Raw genomic sequence first — 17,918 nt, forward strand, 5'->3', positions numbered from 1 at the left:
CTGTCTTTCTCCTCATGGTTTGCTCTCTTTAGCAAACTCTGTGTGCTCATCAGGATTTTAGTGCGTGTACCCTCGGGCACTGTGGCTGTGTGATGTTCACAGCAGGCAGTGTGCATTAGAAATGACTGCATTTCATGACAGAAAAGCCTGTTTGAATTAAAACGAATAGAAGTGGGTGTTAAAATATTGCAATTCAGTTTTAATATAGTGCAATTAAGTATTCAAACAACACATTTTCTGCACAGTCTGGACCTGAGTAGGGTATTAATAAGCTGCCCTTAGGTTGATAGCTCTAATTCAGGTGAAGTTTTACCATTTTCTGAGCATCACAATGTTAAAAAATAAGGACTTCATTGATTAAATGTAATGTAAGCCTACAAGCGCTAACATTTACCAGTCTGAGAAGATTCATCTAAAAACATTATTTGTCTAAAGTGATCTTTTTTTCTGGGGAACTGATAATATGAAATAAAGTCTGCATGGCAGCAGCATGCAGAGCAAACTTGGATGCCGTGACAGCTTCAAGTAGATGTGAAAAAGTGCTAAAAGAGGTTGATAACCCTTACTTAGAAGCCAGTATAAGCTTCCAGAAATAGAATTGTTAATGATTATGAGGTATACTGTAGACTTGTGTTGGGATCATACAGCTTCTTAATTGGTGTCATGTCTCTTCTGAGATGAAATGGTAATCAGCAGAGAGTGTGATGCTGCGTTTAGAGTTGTGTGACAGTCGGTGTAATGCTATATTAAATTGATTGATTAATATGTTAAGTTGCACCTACTTTTTTAGGATTTGCACAGTGCGGTGAAGTTATTGTCTGTGTTGTGTTGCTGTAGTTTGTACAGCTCTGTTGGGCCCACTTTATCTGACTGTTCCCCTGGCTCCTCTGGCTCCCGTTCCCTCTCTTCCTGACAGAAATATGCCCATGTACGTCAGGCACAGCGTGGATCCAAACCCTACTACACATCCGCCACATGGTGGTGCGGAGTGGTTCTCATGGGTGTTGGGGAACTGGGAAACTTTGCTGCCTATGGCTTTGCTCCAGCATCTCTCATAGCCCCACTGGGCTGTGTGTCTGTTATAGGTAAATATAATCTTTTTTGTTTTTTTAGTGTCATGCATTATCCAAGTGTGAAAGCAAAACTAACAGTGGAAGGTGTTTCCATGCAAGGCCTGTGTTCTTTCCTTCTGATCCTGTTGACAGTGTCATGCCAACCAAAAACTAATGATGTTTTATCCAGTCATTTTCTATTAAAATTTTTTTCTATAGACTTTATTTAATCTGTAGCACTTTATAATGCTTATTTGTATATTTTATGCATTAATAAAATTATATGTGCGAATAGTAGTCTCTTAACCAGAGGTGGCAAAAGAACAGACATTCTGTACCTAAGTACTGATACTAGTGTTGAAAAATACTCCAGTAAAAGTTGAAGTACTGATTCAACTTCTTTACTCAAGTAAAAGTTAAAAAAAAAAAGTACAGGCTCTGAAATGTACTCTAAGTAAGAAAGTAAAAAGTAGCTCTTTGGAGGACATTTCTACCAGCTGTTTTTATGCAAAGCTAACTGAACCTTGTGCTTTATTAATGTAACAATAATATTAGAAGAGCTCTATTTTCTGTTACCTACATTGTAGAGGGTGACTTTGCCTCTAAGCAGGAAATGAGTAGGGAAGAGATTAAAGTGGATTCAGCAGATGGGGGAACCCTAAAATTAGTTGAAATGGCTCAGTGTGGGGCAAAGAATCACAGCTCAGTAATTTCTATTGAGCGCTCCAGTAGATTGTCTTATTGTACAGGCTGTGAGTAGCAGACCTGCTGCTCTTTGTGGATGTACACAACGTGTTACAATAAACACGTTACTGTAATCCGATTACTTTTTTCAAAGTAAAGTAAGGGATTACTATTGCAAAAATAATTACTTTCCCGTAAGCACACTGCATTTCTGCGTTACTAAACCGTGATTTTGTTTGTGAAAGGGTCTCGTGACAATGACGTAAACACATGCAACGTTCGTGGTAACAGATGTGTGCAGATCAACAATGGATAATATGGAGAGCAGGAGCGAGTACGACCATGCAGGGTTTAAAGCTTGGAAGTGCTGACATTACTTTGAGTTTGATTCTGTAAAAAGTGACAAAAACATTAATGTATGCTGTACACTCTGCATGGGAAGAAAACTTCTTTTTACCGTGAAAAATTAAACTGCAAATCTGAGCAAGTACCTAGCACGCTGCCACGGGAATGTGAAATTCACAGAGAAACCCCCCCGGATCCCCCCACTGACATGACCGGGCAGACCTCCACCCGCCCCACTCCTGCTAAACAGGTGAAAAAGAGCAACGGGACTTAGTGCCACTGAGACTTTGATTTTATTTATTTTTTTGCTGTGTTTTACTTGCATCTATTTGAAAGAGAGTGTAAACACAAAACATTATTTTATTTCATATGCTGGAATATGCAGAAAATAGGTTTAAATGTTAAACAAATTTCTTTCTGTGAGAGACTGTTGCATATAATTTAATTTTTGCTTGATGCAATGCGCATGAAGGTAAAAGATTAAAACTAATAAAACAAGTTTTAAAAAGAGATTTTTTCATTTGATTCAATTTTATATGATGGATTATGCAGAAAAAATAGAATTGGGCTGAAAGGTCTATTGCTTTATTACTATTCAGGTTATGTGTCATGTTTTAAAAACTAACTGGTCAAATGTGACCGAAACATTAAGTAAGGCGGTGGGGGTGCACACAACCACAGGGTTAAAAAAGTAACTAAGTATCGAATTACTTTTGAAAATAAGTAATCAGTAAGTAAAGGGATTATTTTTTTGGAGAAGTAATCAGTAATTGGTTACTAATTACTTTTTCAAGTAACTTGACCAACACTGTACACAGCTGAATTCAACCAGATGTCAGCAGATGTTTCATGAGTTGTCCTGGCAACACTGACAGTACGCTGTTTATATTAACTTTATTCTAGACGACCACTGTGCACCAGTCACACACTGTTCCTTTCTTTGAATCCATCACAGTACAGCAAACTAACCTGTTCATGCTACACTAACCTGCTGAGGATTTTCATGCAACCTTTAAATAGTGAAATACAGCAGCTGTATCTTTAGCTAGCAACACAGTGTGCGACAAACTGCACACAGACAGTTTGTGTGTTGAGCTCATAGAAATGCTGCGTTTGACAGTGACACCAGCTCAGGTATTTGGATTAGCATCCGAGTGGCTTCCAGATACGGGTTGGTTGATTTCCTTAGAACCATTATTGTTATATTTCACTGTAACACCACAGTAGGCTGACTGGGTTTATTTTTCCCACTTAGCTAGGTAAGCATTGATAACTTAGCTAACATCACTATATTAATGGGAATATGAATCATTGTGAGACTTACTGCTGGTAAAAACAAAACAAAACAGCTTTCTTCTTTTTGGTACTGGGAATTAAATCTTTTTGCTCTGTCTTTATTACTTGCAGAAGAAATCTCCTAAGAAACGTTGTAAAATGTACGGTGGCAGACCTGGGTAAAGACTTGTGTGTTTCACATTCATTTTTATTCCAAAGTTGACGTTTGCTGTTGTTTGTGGAGCATCTGAGAACTGCAAAGACTCTCTAGGATTTAATGTATATTGTTTGCAAAAGAAGCATTTGATTCAAAATAGGAAATAATAATCATCTTAAAATAGCTTGCATTTAAACATACACAAGAAGACTTCACGGCAGTAATGCAACTTATCGATTATACAAATTCTTCCCCACATTCATTGGCTTTCAGTTTTAGAGGGATATATAATAATATATAATATTAGGGCCTTTATAATAGGGATGCAGAACATATGATGTATTTTTTAGATTGGAGGCATAATATTGGCCTGTATTATTTATTTATATGAGAACCTTAACTGAAACATGTGAAATTCAACACATAGACATTAGTTAGTAAAGGTTTAAAAGTGACAACAGAGCTAAGTTACTTAGGTTTAGTAACTGTACTCCTTTTATTAATATTTTAAATGTAGAAGCATTGCAAGGAAGTACTGAAAAAGTACCTTAATCTGTTTCTATAAGACATTGTTTTTACAGAATCACGTAAAATCTATTCTTATCACGTAGTAATGTTTCTTAATAATCATTATATTTAAGTCCCTTATTGCCTAATAACCATTACATATTGTAAGGACATTTATATTAAATGTCACAATACACTGGTACTTAAATGTGTCTATTATCCTATTATTTTGTGCTGTACTGTACTGTGCTGCTGTATCAGTGAAGTTCTCCATCTGCAATAACAGTTTTATTTCTCTCCTGTGTTTCCAAGCTACACAACTGCTTATAACTGATGAGACTAACAGTCTTCACTTTATTCACTGGAATCTTCAAGCTTACAAACCATTCTTTGTTATTTAAGGTGTTAATTCAAAAGTAAATTTAACAAATTTTAAACGAGCAGAAACAGTGGGTCATTGTGTGAGAGTGGAAGAGTGGTGGCGGCGGGGGGAGTTCATGTGTCATCGTTTCAATTCCTACCTTATACCCAGCACTGAACCCAGAAGATAAATCTCTACATTTTAGCTCCAGAGATTAAATTACATAGGAAGTCCAATTATTCCTGACATTATGAATCTAACACCACACTTGAGAAACAATCATTTTTACGGCCCACAGTTGAGCTAAAGATGTCACAGACTAAGACGGACTCATTAGCCAGTCAAAACAAAGCCTGCCCCATTGCTACAGCTGGCAGCTGCTCAGTGCAAACACTCTAAACGCAGGTTAAATATTGAACAGGTTCACTTCTTACCTTCCACCGCGCATCACTCACGGCGCTGGAGGTGGTGGTGACTCATGGATATTAATGACAGCTATTACCTCCACGCTTCCTATAGTCACGTCTTGCCAGTGGATGAATGGTTTGAATAAAGCACTAAGCGAAACCACAAATCTTGCTAAGAAGGCTGCACCTCTTGTTCATTGTAGTTTTGCTTGCCACTGTATTTGCTTCAGTGAGCACTTACCAAAGAAAAAAATGCTTTTAGCAGAAAAATAAAGCCTCAGTTCGGTGTTCTGTTAAGACCAGCAACCTCCAAATGTGTTGTCAGTGTGTGTAAATCTAACCTTGTGATGAATCTCTTTAAAACCACAACCATTAACAATTACCGTACTCATTTCCATTTTACTATCAGATCCTCGTGAAACCAGCCGATTGCTAGTGTTGCACTGGAGTTTGAATGAATATTATGCAGCTGAAGTGCGTTTTCAAGGAGCCTTTTAAATAATTAATGCATCTGAGATTACGGGGTGAAAGGAAGAGAAAGAAGAGGAAGATGTCTGCAGTCATGACACAGTCTGTCCTCAGCTACAGGGGAGAATCTGCAGGTTGGCTCCTTTCTTTGACTGACTGTACCCCTCAGCTCACACTGACTCACACGATATGCAAATGTGTAAAGCACATACATACACACACATAAAATTTATGCATAACTGTAGCGGTGTGTAAAAGGTCTAGAGGATTGTGTCGACTTGGGATGCTCCTCTGACATATGCACACACAACACACACCCTTCCTGCTGTGCTGTTGTGCCTGTTTTCCGAGAGCTGTGTGAAGGCACAGAAGGGGGTACAGACAGCAGGATGCCTTCACTGGGTAAACAAGAGGGAAGTGAGTGGCTGGCTTGGAGAAAGGCTGAGGTGAGAGGAAGAAAATTTCAAGGAAAGGAGAGCATAAGTATGTGAATGAATAAGACACAATAGGCAGAAGCAGAGGAGTAAAGGGCCGGGATCGAGAGAGCTGACGATGCCGCTGTCATCCGCCTGTCCGTGCATGTCACGCTGGCACTCGTGACGTTCCGGGGAGAGCAATTACTACTGTCCGCGTTCACAGAGCCCAGTCCTCTCTATTAGGAATGACAGCATCAGCCCAAAAGCTGTTGTGTGGAGCAGAGAATCAGCTCTCTCGTTCAGATACCGATGTCATCGCATGCAAAAGAGGAGGGGAAGCTGGCAGTGTGGAAATGAACAGAAACCTGACTGCATCACTCACGGATGTCAGACCTGCAGCACTGTATTATCCATTAGGATGCGGTGTTAGCGCAGTGTGAAGAAGTCAGGATGTAATGTAGATGTATAAATAACACAATGATTTTAAAGAATGACTTTACAGTGTGACTGTATTTATTCAGGGTCAGGACAAGATCTCATTTCAGATTTCAGAACTCCTTTACAACGTTTGTGTAATGTTTTCTTGAATAGCTTCTGAAGGACGGTTTTGATTCAAGTTATCAAAAGTTCCTGTTTGGGAAATTGTGAATACAACTTTTGTTTTCTTTTACAAATTACACGTGCACAGCTCCTATATTTGAGCTTCTCTGGGTGATGGCAGTCAGACTTTTGTTGCTTTCATCTTGCTCATGACAGATTTGTGTTGCACAAGAATGATTGACACTGTATGTTTCGTCCTCACTGGTAGGTACCCATTACTACACATCACAAAGAGCATGTATAGAGGTGCTGCGCACACAAGGACACAACGGCAGTGACAAAACTGCGTACCCCAGAGGTTCCCGTTGCCACATTTCTCATTATATCAAGCCGTGCGAAGCTCACTTTGTATGGAGTTGCTATGGTTACTTGTTAGATCCAGCTGGTCCCAGAGGCAAAAGAGTCGTCCAAAATGTGAGTGCGAACATGCTCTCAGTATGAAATATTTAACAACTAACTGTTTCATCAGAATATTAAGGAGAATCTTTATAAACTTCCAATTAGAGCGTAGGGTCCTTGCGGCATTGTGCACATCCATGGCCTGTTCTTTCGGAAAATGTGTGTTTGGAGATACATAGCCTATTTGAAAGAAAGTGTGGCTTTAAATCATGGTTTTAAAATGGCATTTTTGCTTATATTTGATTTGTTTCAGATAAACTTGCAACTATATATCTTTAATATCCATGTTAAGAACCTGTCACTGCCTGTCATCCAACACTGTGTCTCTGACACATTGAGCTGTTTACACTCTGTATCTAATCTCCTTATGGCGGAGGCAGAGCCCATACACAGACTCAAATGCTCTGTCTGTTTCTCTTCCAGTAATTTCCAGCAATTTCTTCCATTCAATTAGTCCCCGTGTCTGTGTGCCATCACCTGCTCACCCAGATTGCTGTCTGGCAGTCGTGTCGGCAAAACATAGCGCCCATAGTATGCTCTGCTGTGATATTGGTGAAAAATGCAACATCATAATTCCAACTGGTTATATAAAAATGAGCTTTCCACTTGTGTTGTTTAGTGAGGAGACCTCCAGCACGGCAGCGTCAGCGTGTTATGCAAACTGACCTCTTCACTGTGACAGGCCGCTGTCACTTGCATGTCAGTTTGCCTCTCTGTCCACTGGCCGTTTGTCTCGCAGTTTGTTTTTCTGTCTCAGCCAGTTAGCGTGCCTGTGTGGCCATCCATCTGTGTGTCTGCCTGTTTATCGGCATGGCTGTGAAGTCTGCACGCATTTCTGCCCGCCTCGCTATTTGTCTCCGTGACAGCCGAATGCCGTGTTTCTCCCTTGGTTCGGTGCAGATCCCGGGGAAACATTAAGAAGACTAATCTGAGGCTTAGCTGATGTGAGACTGATTGCTTTTCAGTGTCGCAGTTTTTGACAATGATATTGATGGATAGGTTTGCAAAAAACGTGGCGTGGAATATCATAATTTCATGCTGGTGCTATGAAGTCCTAATGAGTTCCATTTATCCAAGCATACGGACCGATTTATGTTGGTCTAATATAAACATGTCAAGCATTGTGTACATGTATTTATGTGAACACGCATTTACATATAATAATATAGTGTCACTGTGTGAATATGTGCATAACTAAATACTTGTATCACTGCTGCTTGTGTAGACATAACACCTTAAAAAAAACCTAAAGATGGCTTGTTCTGATGTTAGTAGCCTATTTGAATATGGCTGCCATGAAGGGTGTGTAAGTGGTGGTTGGGAATGTTTAGGAAGGAGGTACATGTCAGTGAAATATCCACACGAATACCAGGACCCAAGGTTTTCCCTCAGAACAATGTCCAGAAATCGCCTTCCTTCCATAGTGCGTCCTGCAGCCTTCTGTTTCCCAGGTAAACCATGCAATCAACGTGATGTAAAGCAAAGCACAATTTTTTTTAGTATGTGCCTCTGTACACTGCAACAGTGGATTTTAAATCAAACAGTCAATGTGTGACTGAAGTGTAGACTTTGAGATTTAATTCAAGCAGTTTAGGAAAATTTTCCATGAACTGTTTGGGAATTACAGTCATTTTTATAAATCGTTTCAGAGCGTCAGGAGTAATTGGACAAACTAACATCATTTTAAACATGAGGATTGTTTTTAATACTTCGATGAAACTGCCTGAAGTCTCCAATCCGTGGACATCATCACATGCGTTGTTTACTCCCTTGAGATGTTCTGCAGTCACCCTTAGATGCAGCTTGTTTGTCAGTCTCTTCAAATTTGTATTTAATAACTAAAAAGCATGCTCTATAGGGTTGAAATCAGATGACTGACTTAGCTGTTGAAAAATATCACATTTTTTTGCCTTGAAAAATTCTTTCTTTGGTCTTGCAGCACGCTTTGGGTCATAATCCATTTGCTCTGTGCAGCGCTGTCTGATCAGATCAGAAACATTTGGCTGAAGCAGAAAGCGTAGCCCTGTACGCTTCAGAATCTATCCCTCTACTGGCCAGTGCATTCCTTCTTTGTAAAATATTAGTGATTTGGCAACTCCCAAAATCTTTGATATCTCTATTGATTGATTGATTGGTTAATTGATTGATTGATTACTTTATGCATTATGATTACTTGCATCAACATCTCCTTTGACTTCATATTGAGCATTCCAGTAACAACCACCAAAAACAACTCTATACAAATAATTCTGCTTCATTATTTTAAGACCTCACTGCCTCACAGATGCTTTGATGTGGTTGACGTGTGTGTGTCTGCAGTCAACAATGTAGACTACCTTCAACATTACTGATGTGATTCTTATGGAAATATAACTATGTTGGTATTTACTTTCATTGTAGTGGACTGAATGGTTTGAATTGCAGTTAAACTAAGAGACTTTTTTTTTGTTGTTACAGCCAGTGCTATCATATCTGTGGTTTTTCTCAAGGAGACGCTGTGTGCCTCTGACATCGTTGGTAAGTAAGCATTCAGTAGCGATGATGGCACTTACAGTATAAGTGTCCTCTTGCGATGGTAGTTTGAGTTCAGAGCAAATCTGAATGTAGTTTGTATATATGCCAAACTGAGTTTACAGATGATAATTCAGTCACAAGAGAAAAAATATCCTGAATTCCAGTTATGTACTAGTAAAAATGCCCTCTTGCTTTTTTATCTTTGTAGCTTCGGGAAAGCGAAGGCACACTCAGCACAGACATATTTTTTGTTTTATGAAAAGCTTTTGTTTGTCATAACAATTTGGTGATTCTGCTGCTAAATGGCATAATTGTGATGACCATTCCTACTCCTGGACTGGAAATTCATATCAGCATCACACAGCTCTGTTTATTGTTGCTTTCTTGGATAAATCGGCTGCAATGTTTTTGCCATTTTGTTTTACAATTGCCGAATGCCATTATCAACCGCATATTGGAAACAGTTAAATGCATGAATGTTTTATTCATAAAGGGGCATATTAGTGGGAACAAGCTCTGTTTTTCTGCCTGTGTGCAGCCAGCGGCAGAGGTAAAACCTCGAAAATGATCATTTAAATAACAAAAATAAAGATGAATATTAAAAACCACTGCAAGAATGAACACAGTAACATTTTAGGCTTCATTTCAAGTTCATTTTTCAAGTTGAGTTCATTCTTGTGTCAGAAGTTAGGAACAAAAATATGACACAAAATGTGTTTTAAAGTGAAGCCCATTGGTAAGATATATAGTCACTGGATCATTTGTAGGAAAAAAAAGAGCATTCGTACCATTTCAATAAATGTCCCGTTTATCTTTTTAGCAGGATGCCTATCGCAAACAATCAAATAAATGTCAGTGTGTGCTGCAGGGCTGTACCAATTTAAGGAATGGAGTGTATAATAAACAAGAACTGGGCCAGTTCTTTTCTTTTTCTATCAATCACTGCACTACTCATTTTGCATCTTGGACAGCTCTATCAAAAAATACAGGGAATCTCTATATTCACTTCGCTTTTTTAAAAAATGACATCAAAATGAAAACACTTCTTTAAATAGCCATATGCAGTCATGTGGAAAAGAAAGGAGGCCCTCTTTCTGTTGTAAGGTTTTACGTCTTAGGACAAAAAAAAAAACCGTGTGGTGAGGTGTTACATGCGACACTGTGTCAGTACTTATTTAACAAAAATGAAGCCAAAGTGCAGAAGCAGCGTGTGAAGAATTACTGTAAGTACGATCTTACTGTTTCCATGGGGATTAAGAGGGGAAGTGGCAGCCAGGTGCTGATAATCAAATTAAGTTAATTAACTGATCATCAGCAAGTGTGAGCGCTGCTAAAAGAAAAGCTTTGCCGTTTTCTAGTCTCAACCATTCACACGTGTTTTAACAGACTGCCAAGAAGAAGAGAGATCAGTAAAGATCTGAAAAAGGCTTTGCCCATCACTGCCCAATAGTATGAGTTATAAAGCCATTTCCAAACAATTAAAAGTCCATCATGTACAGTCAGAAGAACTGGACACAAGTGTAAAACATTCAAGACAATTGAAATATTCCCAGTAGTGAGCGTCCACACAAATTCACCCTAAGGTCAGATCGTGCAGTGCTCAGAGAAACTGCAATAAATCCGAGGGCTACAACTGAGACTCTACAGCTCTTAGTTAGCTGGTTGCATTTTTAAAGATCATGACATTACAGTTACAAAAAGACTGAACAACTATCACTTGTTTGGAAGGGTTGCTGGCAGCGTGACATCTGAACAATCCACATGACTTCTGGAATAATGTCTTTTGGAAAGACGAGACTAAAGTTGAGATGCACAGCGCTGCGTTCGGCATAACCCAAACAGTATATCAGCACAAACACCTCACACCAGCTGTCAAGAACAGTGATGGAAGGGCGAGGATTTGGGCTTGGTTTATAGCCACAAGACATGGGCACCTTGCAGTCAGTGAGTTGACCATGAACAGCTAAAGTCAGGTGTGAGGGCATGTGTCCAGCAGCTTAAGGCAAAAAATTGGCTGATACAGCAGGACAGTTTAAATGTTTACATAGTTGTTCAAACACTGCTTCTGCAGTATGGCTACATTTTAAAAAATTACACTGTAAAATGTGATGGGGGGGGGACATAAAACCTGAAGAGGGTACATTTTCTTTCTCACATGACCGTAGGTGTTATGGATTTTAGCTACTCCCAGTAGTAGTAGCAGAACTACTTGTAAGATGAGGTCAACTGAGCTGTCAAATCAATATAAAAACCACCTCCAATAAACTCACCACTCTGCTGTCTTTCTTTCTTAGGTGGTACCCTGGCAATAACAGGAACATACGTCCTGGTGACCTTTGCCCCCCACACCTCCACACACATCACAGCCCATCTGGTCCAGTACTACACTATCAGCTGGCACTTCCTGCTTTACCTGGTGTGTCCTTTAAAATGCTCCCTTATAAGTCAAGTAATACACATTAATGTGTATTCGTTTAACAATATTTTTTATTTATCAGTAACAGAGAAACCACATGTAATCATAGAATGCATCATTGTGAGCTTTATTGCACAACACCGTGGTCATGTCACTGAAAATCCTAATGTAGCACACCACTGTTGGTCAAAGACAAGGTCACTCTTTACAACCAGCTGCTGCTTGGTAACTTTTTCCAAATGAGACGAGGTCTTTTCTACCACTACTCTTAGGGGTCGTTCCCTCAGCTCTGTTCTCTGTTGTGTGTCTCTGTTGTGAAAGTGGTCAAGTGGGAGAGAGTCCTTTTAAGCTTAGATAGCGTTTTCATACTCGGTAGTCACGAAATACTCCCTCCAACAAACAGGCTGTGAGTGCATTAACACTTACCCATGTACCCTCCTAGTCCAGTTTCACCTCAAGCAGCAGTGGCATAAACATAGCTGTTGCTATAGTGACCAATCAGAAGACAAGTACAGAGCTAAAACAACATTTTTTGTTTTTGTTTTGTTTTTGTTTTTTTGTCCAAACCCACTCATCACAAACGTAAATGTTGGCTCAGAGCTAGTCTTGATTGAAAGCACTTCTTAGACGCTTTTAAAGGAGCATTTCTGTAGACTGGGGTCATTCACATCCATCCAGCTGTGTCTGAGTCATTCCCTGACTCTCATGCACCTTGCATTTCATGTTTCAGGTTAAATGTCTCCTGTACCAAACACTGCGTTTTGTGCCTTTTAGCTGTGATGTCTCAGTTAGTAACTAGTAAGTCCTGAGCACCACATAAGACCTATAGGCTATCAAAATACACTGCATTTTTTTCATTTGTTTCCTATATTACAGAATATACCACAAATACAAAAACACTTTTCTACTGACGCTATCTTTCCAAATCCTAAACATTTAATTTACTTTTTTTGAACAACTTTTTTGAACAACTGCACATGATCTGTCAAGCTAAGTAGAAATAAATGTAAAACGATGCTAGCCAATGGCGGAGAAGGAGAACGTGCCCCAGGTGGCAGTGCCATCATTATTCAGGGCACAGCATGTCACTCACGATTCTTTTTCTATTTAGTAAACCATTACAAAAAAAAATCCATGAAAAGTGCATAAGAAGATATTGGGCAAATACAAATGGATAACTAGAAACGCAGAGGCTACGCTGTTTGTGAATACTCATCAGCCTGCAGAGGAACAGCCTCCAACAAGTATGGGATTAACTTTAGTGGGTGATTAATCAGAGGGAATGAAATACCCATTGCCCCTTCTTCTTATTACCAAAGATCATTCTGTTATCAGTTATCATCTGGAAGGACCGCTGTAATGTCAATCTGAACATGGATTGGGGTATCTGCCACAAATGCCTGAGGTCTTTGTTAATCCATTTTCAAATCATAATTAATCCTTTTATTTAAAATACATACAGAGATACATGGATGATAGCTGGAGGCATTTTAAAGGTCAGCTTGCCCTTTTTCCCCACTTTATTCTGCTTTACACTCTGTTGTTGTTCTTTATCTACTCGAGCTGCATTAGAGGATCCTGGAACAGCTGAATGCTATTTGACAACCCCGAGCTCTTTTCATTTAAAACCCAGCAATTCATTTCATTTTTCCGCCATAGTCATTTATTTCAATTAAAGTGTCCTGCTCTCTGGCTACATGCTGCACTCTCTTCCACTAATAAGACAGTCAGTAAAAGTACAATTCAAGTGCAATTCAGATTTTCAATTTCTGTGCAGCTTCGAGGAAATGGAATCTGCATTAATGATTTGTACGTCTCTTTCTCTCTCAACAGTTTATAGAGATCGTCATCTTTTGCCTTCTGCTTTATCTGTACAAGAGGAGGAACATGAAGCACATCGTCATTGTGATGCTGCTGGTGGCCCTGCTCGGTACGAAAGAGTGGAAGTTGCCCAACTGAGGGCAGATGCTGTAGATTAAGTTGGAGGTTGCTTTTGTTGCTTGGCTACCGTATAGAGCTGTTATCATTTTTGAAGAGAACCAAGTTGAGAACAATAGAAGGAAATAATTCAGCGTGTTCACTAAATTAACCGCCTCCACGATTTAGCATGAACTTGTGAGGTGCTGCAGCTAAATGTTAAAGCGATGTCTTGCTTGTGTGTTGTTGCAGCCTCTCTGACAGTGATCTCAGTCAAAGCCGTGTCAGGGATGATCACAGAGTCGATAAAAGGCCAGCTGCAGCTCATCTACCCCATCTTCTACGTCATGTTTGTTGTCATGGTTGCTTCTTGCGCCTTCCAGATCAAGTTAGTCAAAGTTTTCTGTCTCTAGTTCTCATCTTTAAGCTTTTTGTCATCGCTTAGATCTCACGTTTGTCACTGGCTCGATGGCTGTTCAGTGAAGAGTGAGGGAAATCACATATTTTACATGATGACCCTGTACCTGCTGCATTTCATTCACCAAACTTCTCAAATGTTGCTTTGTTCTCTCTCTCTCTACAGATTTCTCAATCAGGCGATGAAAATGTTTGATGCCACAGAGGTGGTTCCTATCAACTTTGTGTTTTTCACTGCAAGTGCCATCCTTGCAGGTCTGTTAAACAGAAAGCTGTTGAACAGCTATGTGGCTAAATGAGCAGAACAGTTGCTTCTCTGGGCCTCAGGTTTACTCTGTGGTCCAAAAATCTTAATGACCTTATAGCACCATATCAGCCTATTAGAGCACTTCGCTCTCACACTGCAGGCTTACTTGTTGTTCCTAGAGTATTTAAAAGTAGAATGGGAGGGAGAGCCTTCAGTTTTCAGGCCCCTCTTCTGTGGAACCAGCTTCCAGTTTGGATTCAGGAGACAGACACTATCTCTACTTTCAAGATTAGGCTTAAAACTTTCCTTTTTGCTAAAGCATATAGTTAGGGCTGGACCAGGTGACCCTGAATCCTCCCTTAGTTATGCTGCAATAGGTGTGAGCTGCTGGGGGATTCCCATGATGCATTGAGTGTTTCAGTTACCTTTCTCACTCACTATGTGTTAACAGACCTCTCTGCATTGAATCGCACTTGTCAATAATCTCTGGCTGCCTTCAAAAGCATGTCTCCTATCCTGTCTTCCTTCTCTCTCCCTAACCGGTCACGGCAGATGGCCCCGCCCCTCCCTGAGCCTGGTTCTGCCGGAGGTTTCTTCCTGTTAAAAGGGAGTTTTTCCTTCCCACAGACGCCAAAGTTCTTGCTCATAGGGGGTCATATGATTGTTGATTATTGTAGGGTCTACCTTAAAATATAAAGCGCCTTGAGGTGACTGTTGTTGTAATTCTGCGCTATATAAATAAAATTGAATTGCATTCAAAAATGATTTAAAAGTGCAAGATTTAGCCACACTCGAGCCACAAAGTGACATATTCCTTTATGGCTCTTATCAGTGCCAGCTTTTTGTACTGTGGACATTGTTGTGGTGTCACGAACACTCACCACCAAACCAAATATATATTCATCGGTTGCTAGGAATTGCAACTGCATAATTCATTCATTATTTCTTAAAGCTACGGAAGCCTGTTAGACAGAAGTGTTCTAAACTGGACCAGTATAAGTACAGAGTAATGACCTAGTTTAATAAACCAACAACTTCCCTGGTTTTTTTAGTATAAAAGAAGTATTCTCAAAATGTTTGCATTTAATGTATCATACAGTGTGGATGTTGAAGAGCCTGAGATGGTAACTGTGTGTCACAGTAAATCTATGCACAAAGCCTTCACATGTAGAACATCTGGGAACTAAACAATAGCCCATTAATCCCCCTACATGTCAACATGTAGAAATACTCGTGGCCTGCAGGCTTTGTTTGTCACATCAGTTTTACTGCCATGCTAGCAACATTGTCTGCACTGGATAGATACTGATCACTGCAACGCGGGAACACCTCATGAAAGCAGTTTTGGAGATTGATTCCTACTAAAGAAGCAAATTAAAGGGTTTTAGATGTTTCATAAGATTTACTGGCAATAACAGACAAAGATGTGCTCCAGCACTACAATAGCTGAAATCGGGTACACATACATTACACACACAGGGCACGATCAAGACAGTGACTCACTGCTGTGAACCACTTAGGAGTCCTTGCTCAGCAAACGCTGCAAGGTATTTATAGTGTGTGTGTTCTGCCAGGTCAGGTTTTTAATATCTAATCAATAAACCAGAAAAACAGACAAAAGTTTCCCCCAAGTATTTTGGCTTGAAGAGAAAATCCAGAGTAAAACACTTCATCACAATGTAAAACCCTTTTTGGCAGGACACCTTGTGTTACAAAATCCATTTTCTTGTTTGCTTTACTTCTGGATAAATTGCCCGAGTGATGTCATTTCAACCCATTTGCAGCATGGCTTCAGTGGAGTGTAAAAGAAGAAAATGTTCCAGCAGTACAAAACATCAGGCTCAAACAAGATCAGCTCCGGTGTCGCTCTCATACTGCAAATGCACAGCAGCGTCTTTCACAACGCCGCCCAATACAGAGAGACGCCTGTGATAGAGGCGGCACAGGCACGAGATGAGCTGTAGTTTGAATTACTCTTTACTTTCTCCGATATTGCTCTCAGTATTACTATTGCTCTGTCCGCCTACACGAATAACCCACAATTGATTGCATTGAACAACAAATTGCTGATGTATTATATCTGGCGGTGTAAGAACATCCGTGGGCGGACTTTTACTTTAAGATTAGTTTAGCTCCACATTGAGGAAAAATATTGTTTTGGTCCTAACCCGGTGACGGTCACAGCTTAAGACAGTGAAGTGAGCACTGGAAAAATGAACTCGCTCTCTGAGCCAACAGTGGCTCTCCTACAGTCTCTGCACAGAGGACATTGTTTGTTTTTGCATTCTGTCAATATGCTGAGCAGTGTTTACTATTCATCTCTCAAAACTGCACCCTTTCACTTAATAATTCTCCCCAGTGTAATGCATGCTTAGGGTTTTAGGGCCATGTTTCACAAAGAAAGCCGCAGAGGTGATGTGCATGTTTTGTTACTCTGTCACATTAAATGGACTTTTTCATTTTGCAGGGATTGTATTCTATCAGGAATTTGAAGGCTTGGCCTTGCTGAACATCGGTATGTTCCTGTTTGGGTAAGTGTTCAATAAGCTACCAGCCACTGCAGCTTATCAAATTATGCTTATTGCAAAATGTCAACAAACTTCTCAAACTGTTTCCCCCCCAGTTGTCTTCTGTCCTTTGTTGGAGTTTTCCTGATAGCCCGAAACAGGCCAAAGATAAAGCAGCAAGATCGCAATTTTATCGCAATGAATAAAATTCCTGGTAAGATCTATTTATCGTTTTTTATTTTGTTGCCTTAGAACCTTTTTTGGTTTTTATGGTTCACTTATTAGCAGATAGCTTTTGAATTATATCTAGTGGCAGTGATCCTGGAATCACCCAGCTGCTATTGTCTGCCACCCGGGCAGCAGACTCCATCTAATGAGCTGCACTGTCCATATTCACAGGGAGAAGGCACACAGACAAAGTTCAGCCTGAGGCAAAGACTACAACATACGGATCACTGGCAGCCAAACTTATGTGCAACAGATCGGGCCAAACAGACGATTCATAGGCCCAGCTCCATCTGTTGAGACTGTCATTTTGATGCGTTTGTGTGTGCGTCTCTCTTCTTGGTTCATTTAAAATGTGTTTATAGAAAGAAATGATGGCCATCAGTTAAAACCAGTGCCAGCTGAGCATCAGAACTGGTGGCCATATTGATTTTACATTTTATGCTCCAACTATTAAGTACCTCTCATTAGGTAAAATATCTATTTGTGTCTGAGCATCATTTCCCACACAGGTATCAGAAATACCTCAAGAGGAGTCACTCCAACATAAGGAAACACCTCAGGATGAAAGGTCAATATTAGATTGTTCACAAGCAACAATTTTTAATTGTGAGGAGAGTAGTGGTTGAACAAAAAGGTCCAGGAGGGCACTCTGACCGAGCCTATCAATATAACATAAGGTTATATGTCAATGAGCTGAATAAACCGCTCTGTGTTGTGTGTAAATAAATAAGGACAAAAAAAAGTGTTCCTGTGGTCTGAGGGTTTCATTTGTTACAGAAAAATAAGTGCACTACTGCCCTCTAATGGTGGGGGAGGGACTCCCAAGAAGACTAGCCAGCCCAGTTTGTGCCATGTTGATCTGACATGGCCTAATTTTAAAATGGGGAGAGAAAAAAAAAAAAAGTGCTTCAGGAGCCATGTTTTTAAAATCTTCTGTCACAATAAAGTGGCTCGCACCGAGGCATCGCTCCGAAAATCTGTTACCAATAAAAGCAATAATG

The 17,918-nt window shown here is 39.9% G+C and overlaps 1 protein-coding gene across 1 annotated transcript in view; it reads left to right on the top strand.

The window, feature by feature from the left end:
* Positions 1-17,645, top strand: part of nipal2 (NIPA like domain containing 2) — a 28,820-nt gene extending 11,175 nt beyond the window's left edge. Inside the window, exons 3-11 of the mRNA XM_085365021.1 lie at positions 917-1,085; positions 9,129-9,188; positions 11,480-11,601; positions 13,435-13,531; positions 13,771-13,906; positions 14,102-14,190; positions 16,650-16,713; positions 16,806-16,903; positions 17,089-17,645. Of these exons, the coding sequence (XP_085221147.1) occupies positions 917-1,085; positions 9,129-9,188; positions 11,480-11,601; positions 13,435-13,531; positions 13,771-13,906; positions 14,102-14,190; positions 16,650-16,713; positions 16,806-16,903; positions 17,089-17,195 (942 nt within the window). The 3' untranslated portion in view covers positions 17,196-17,645. The remainder of the gene's footprint in view (positions 1-916; positions 1,086-9,128; positions 9,189-11,479; positions 11,602-13,434; positions 13,532-13,770; positions 13,907-14,101; positions 14,191-16,649; positions 16,714-16,805; positions 16,904-17,088) is intronic.
* Positions 17,646-17,918: the final 273 nt, after the last annotated feature.

The sequence above is a fragment of the Diplotaxodon limnothrissa genome, linkage group LG11 (genome assembly GCF_057381915.1).
Source record: "Diplotaxodon limnothrissa isolate DT_005_m linkage group LG11, D_limnothrissa_male_GT1.1, whole genome shotgun sequence".
In the NCBI taxonomy this organism is placed as follows: Eukaryota; Metazoa; Chordata; class Actinopteri; order Cichliformes; family Cichlidae; genus Diplotaxodon; species Diplotaxodon limnothrissa.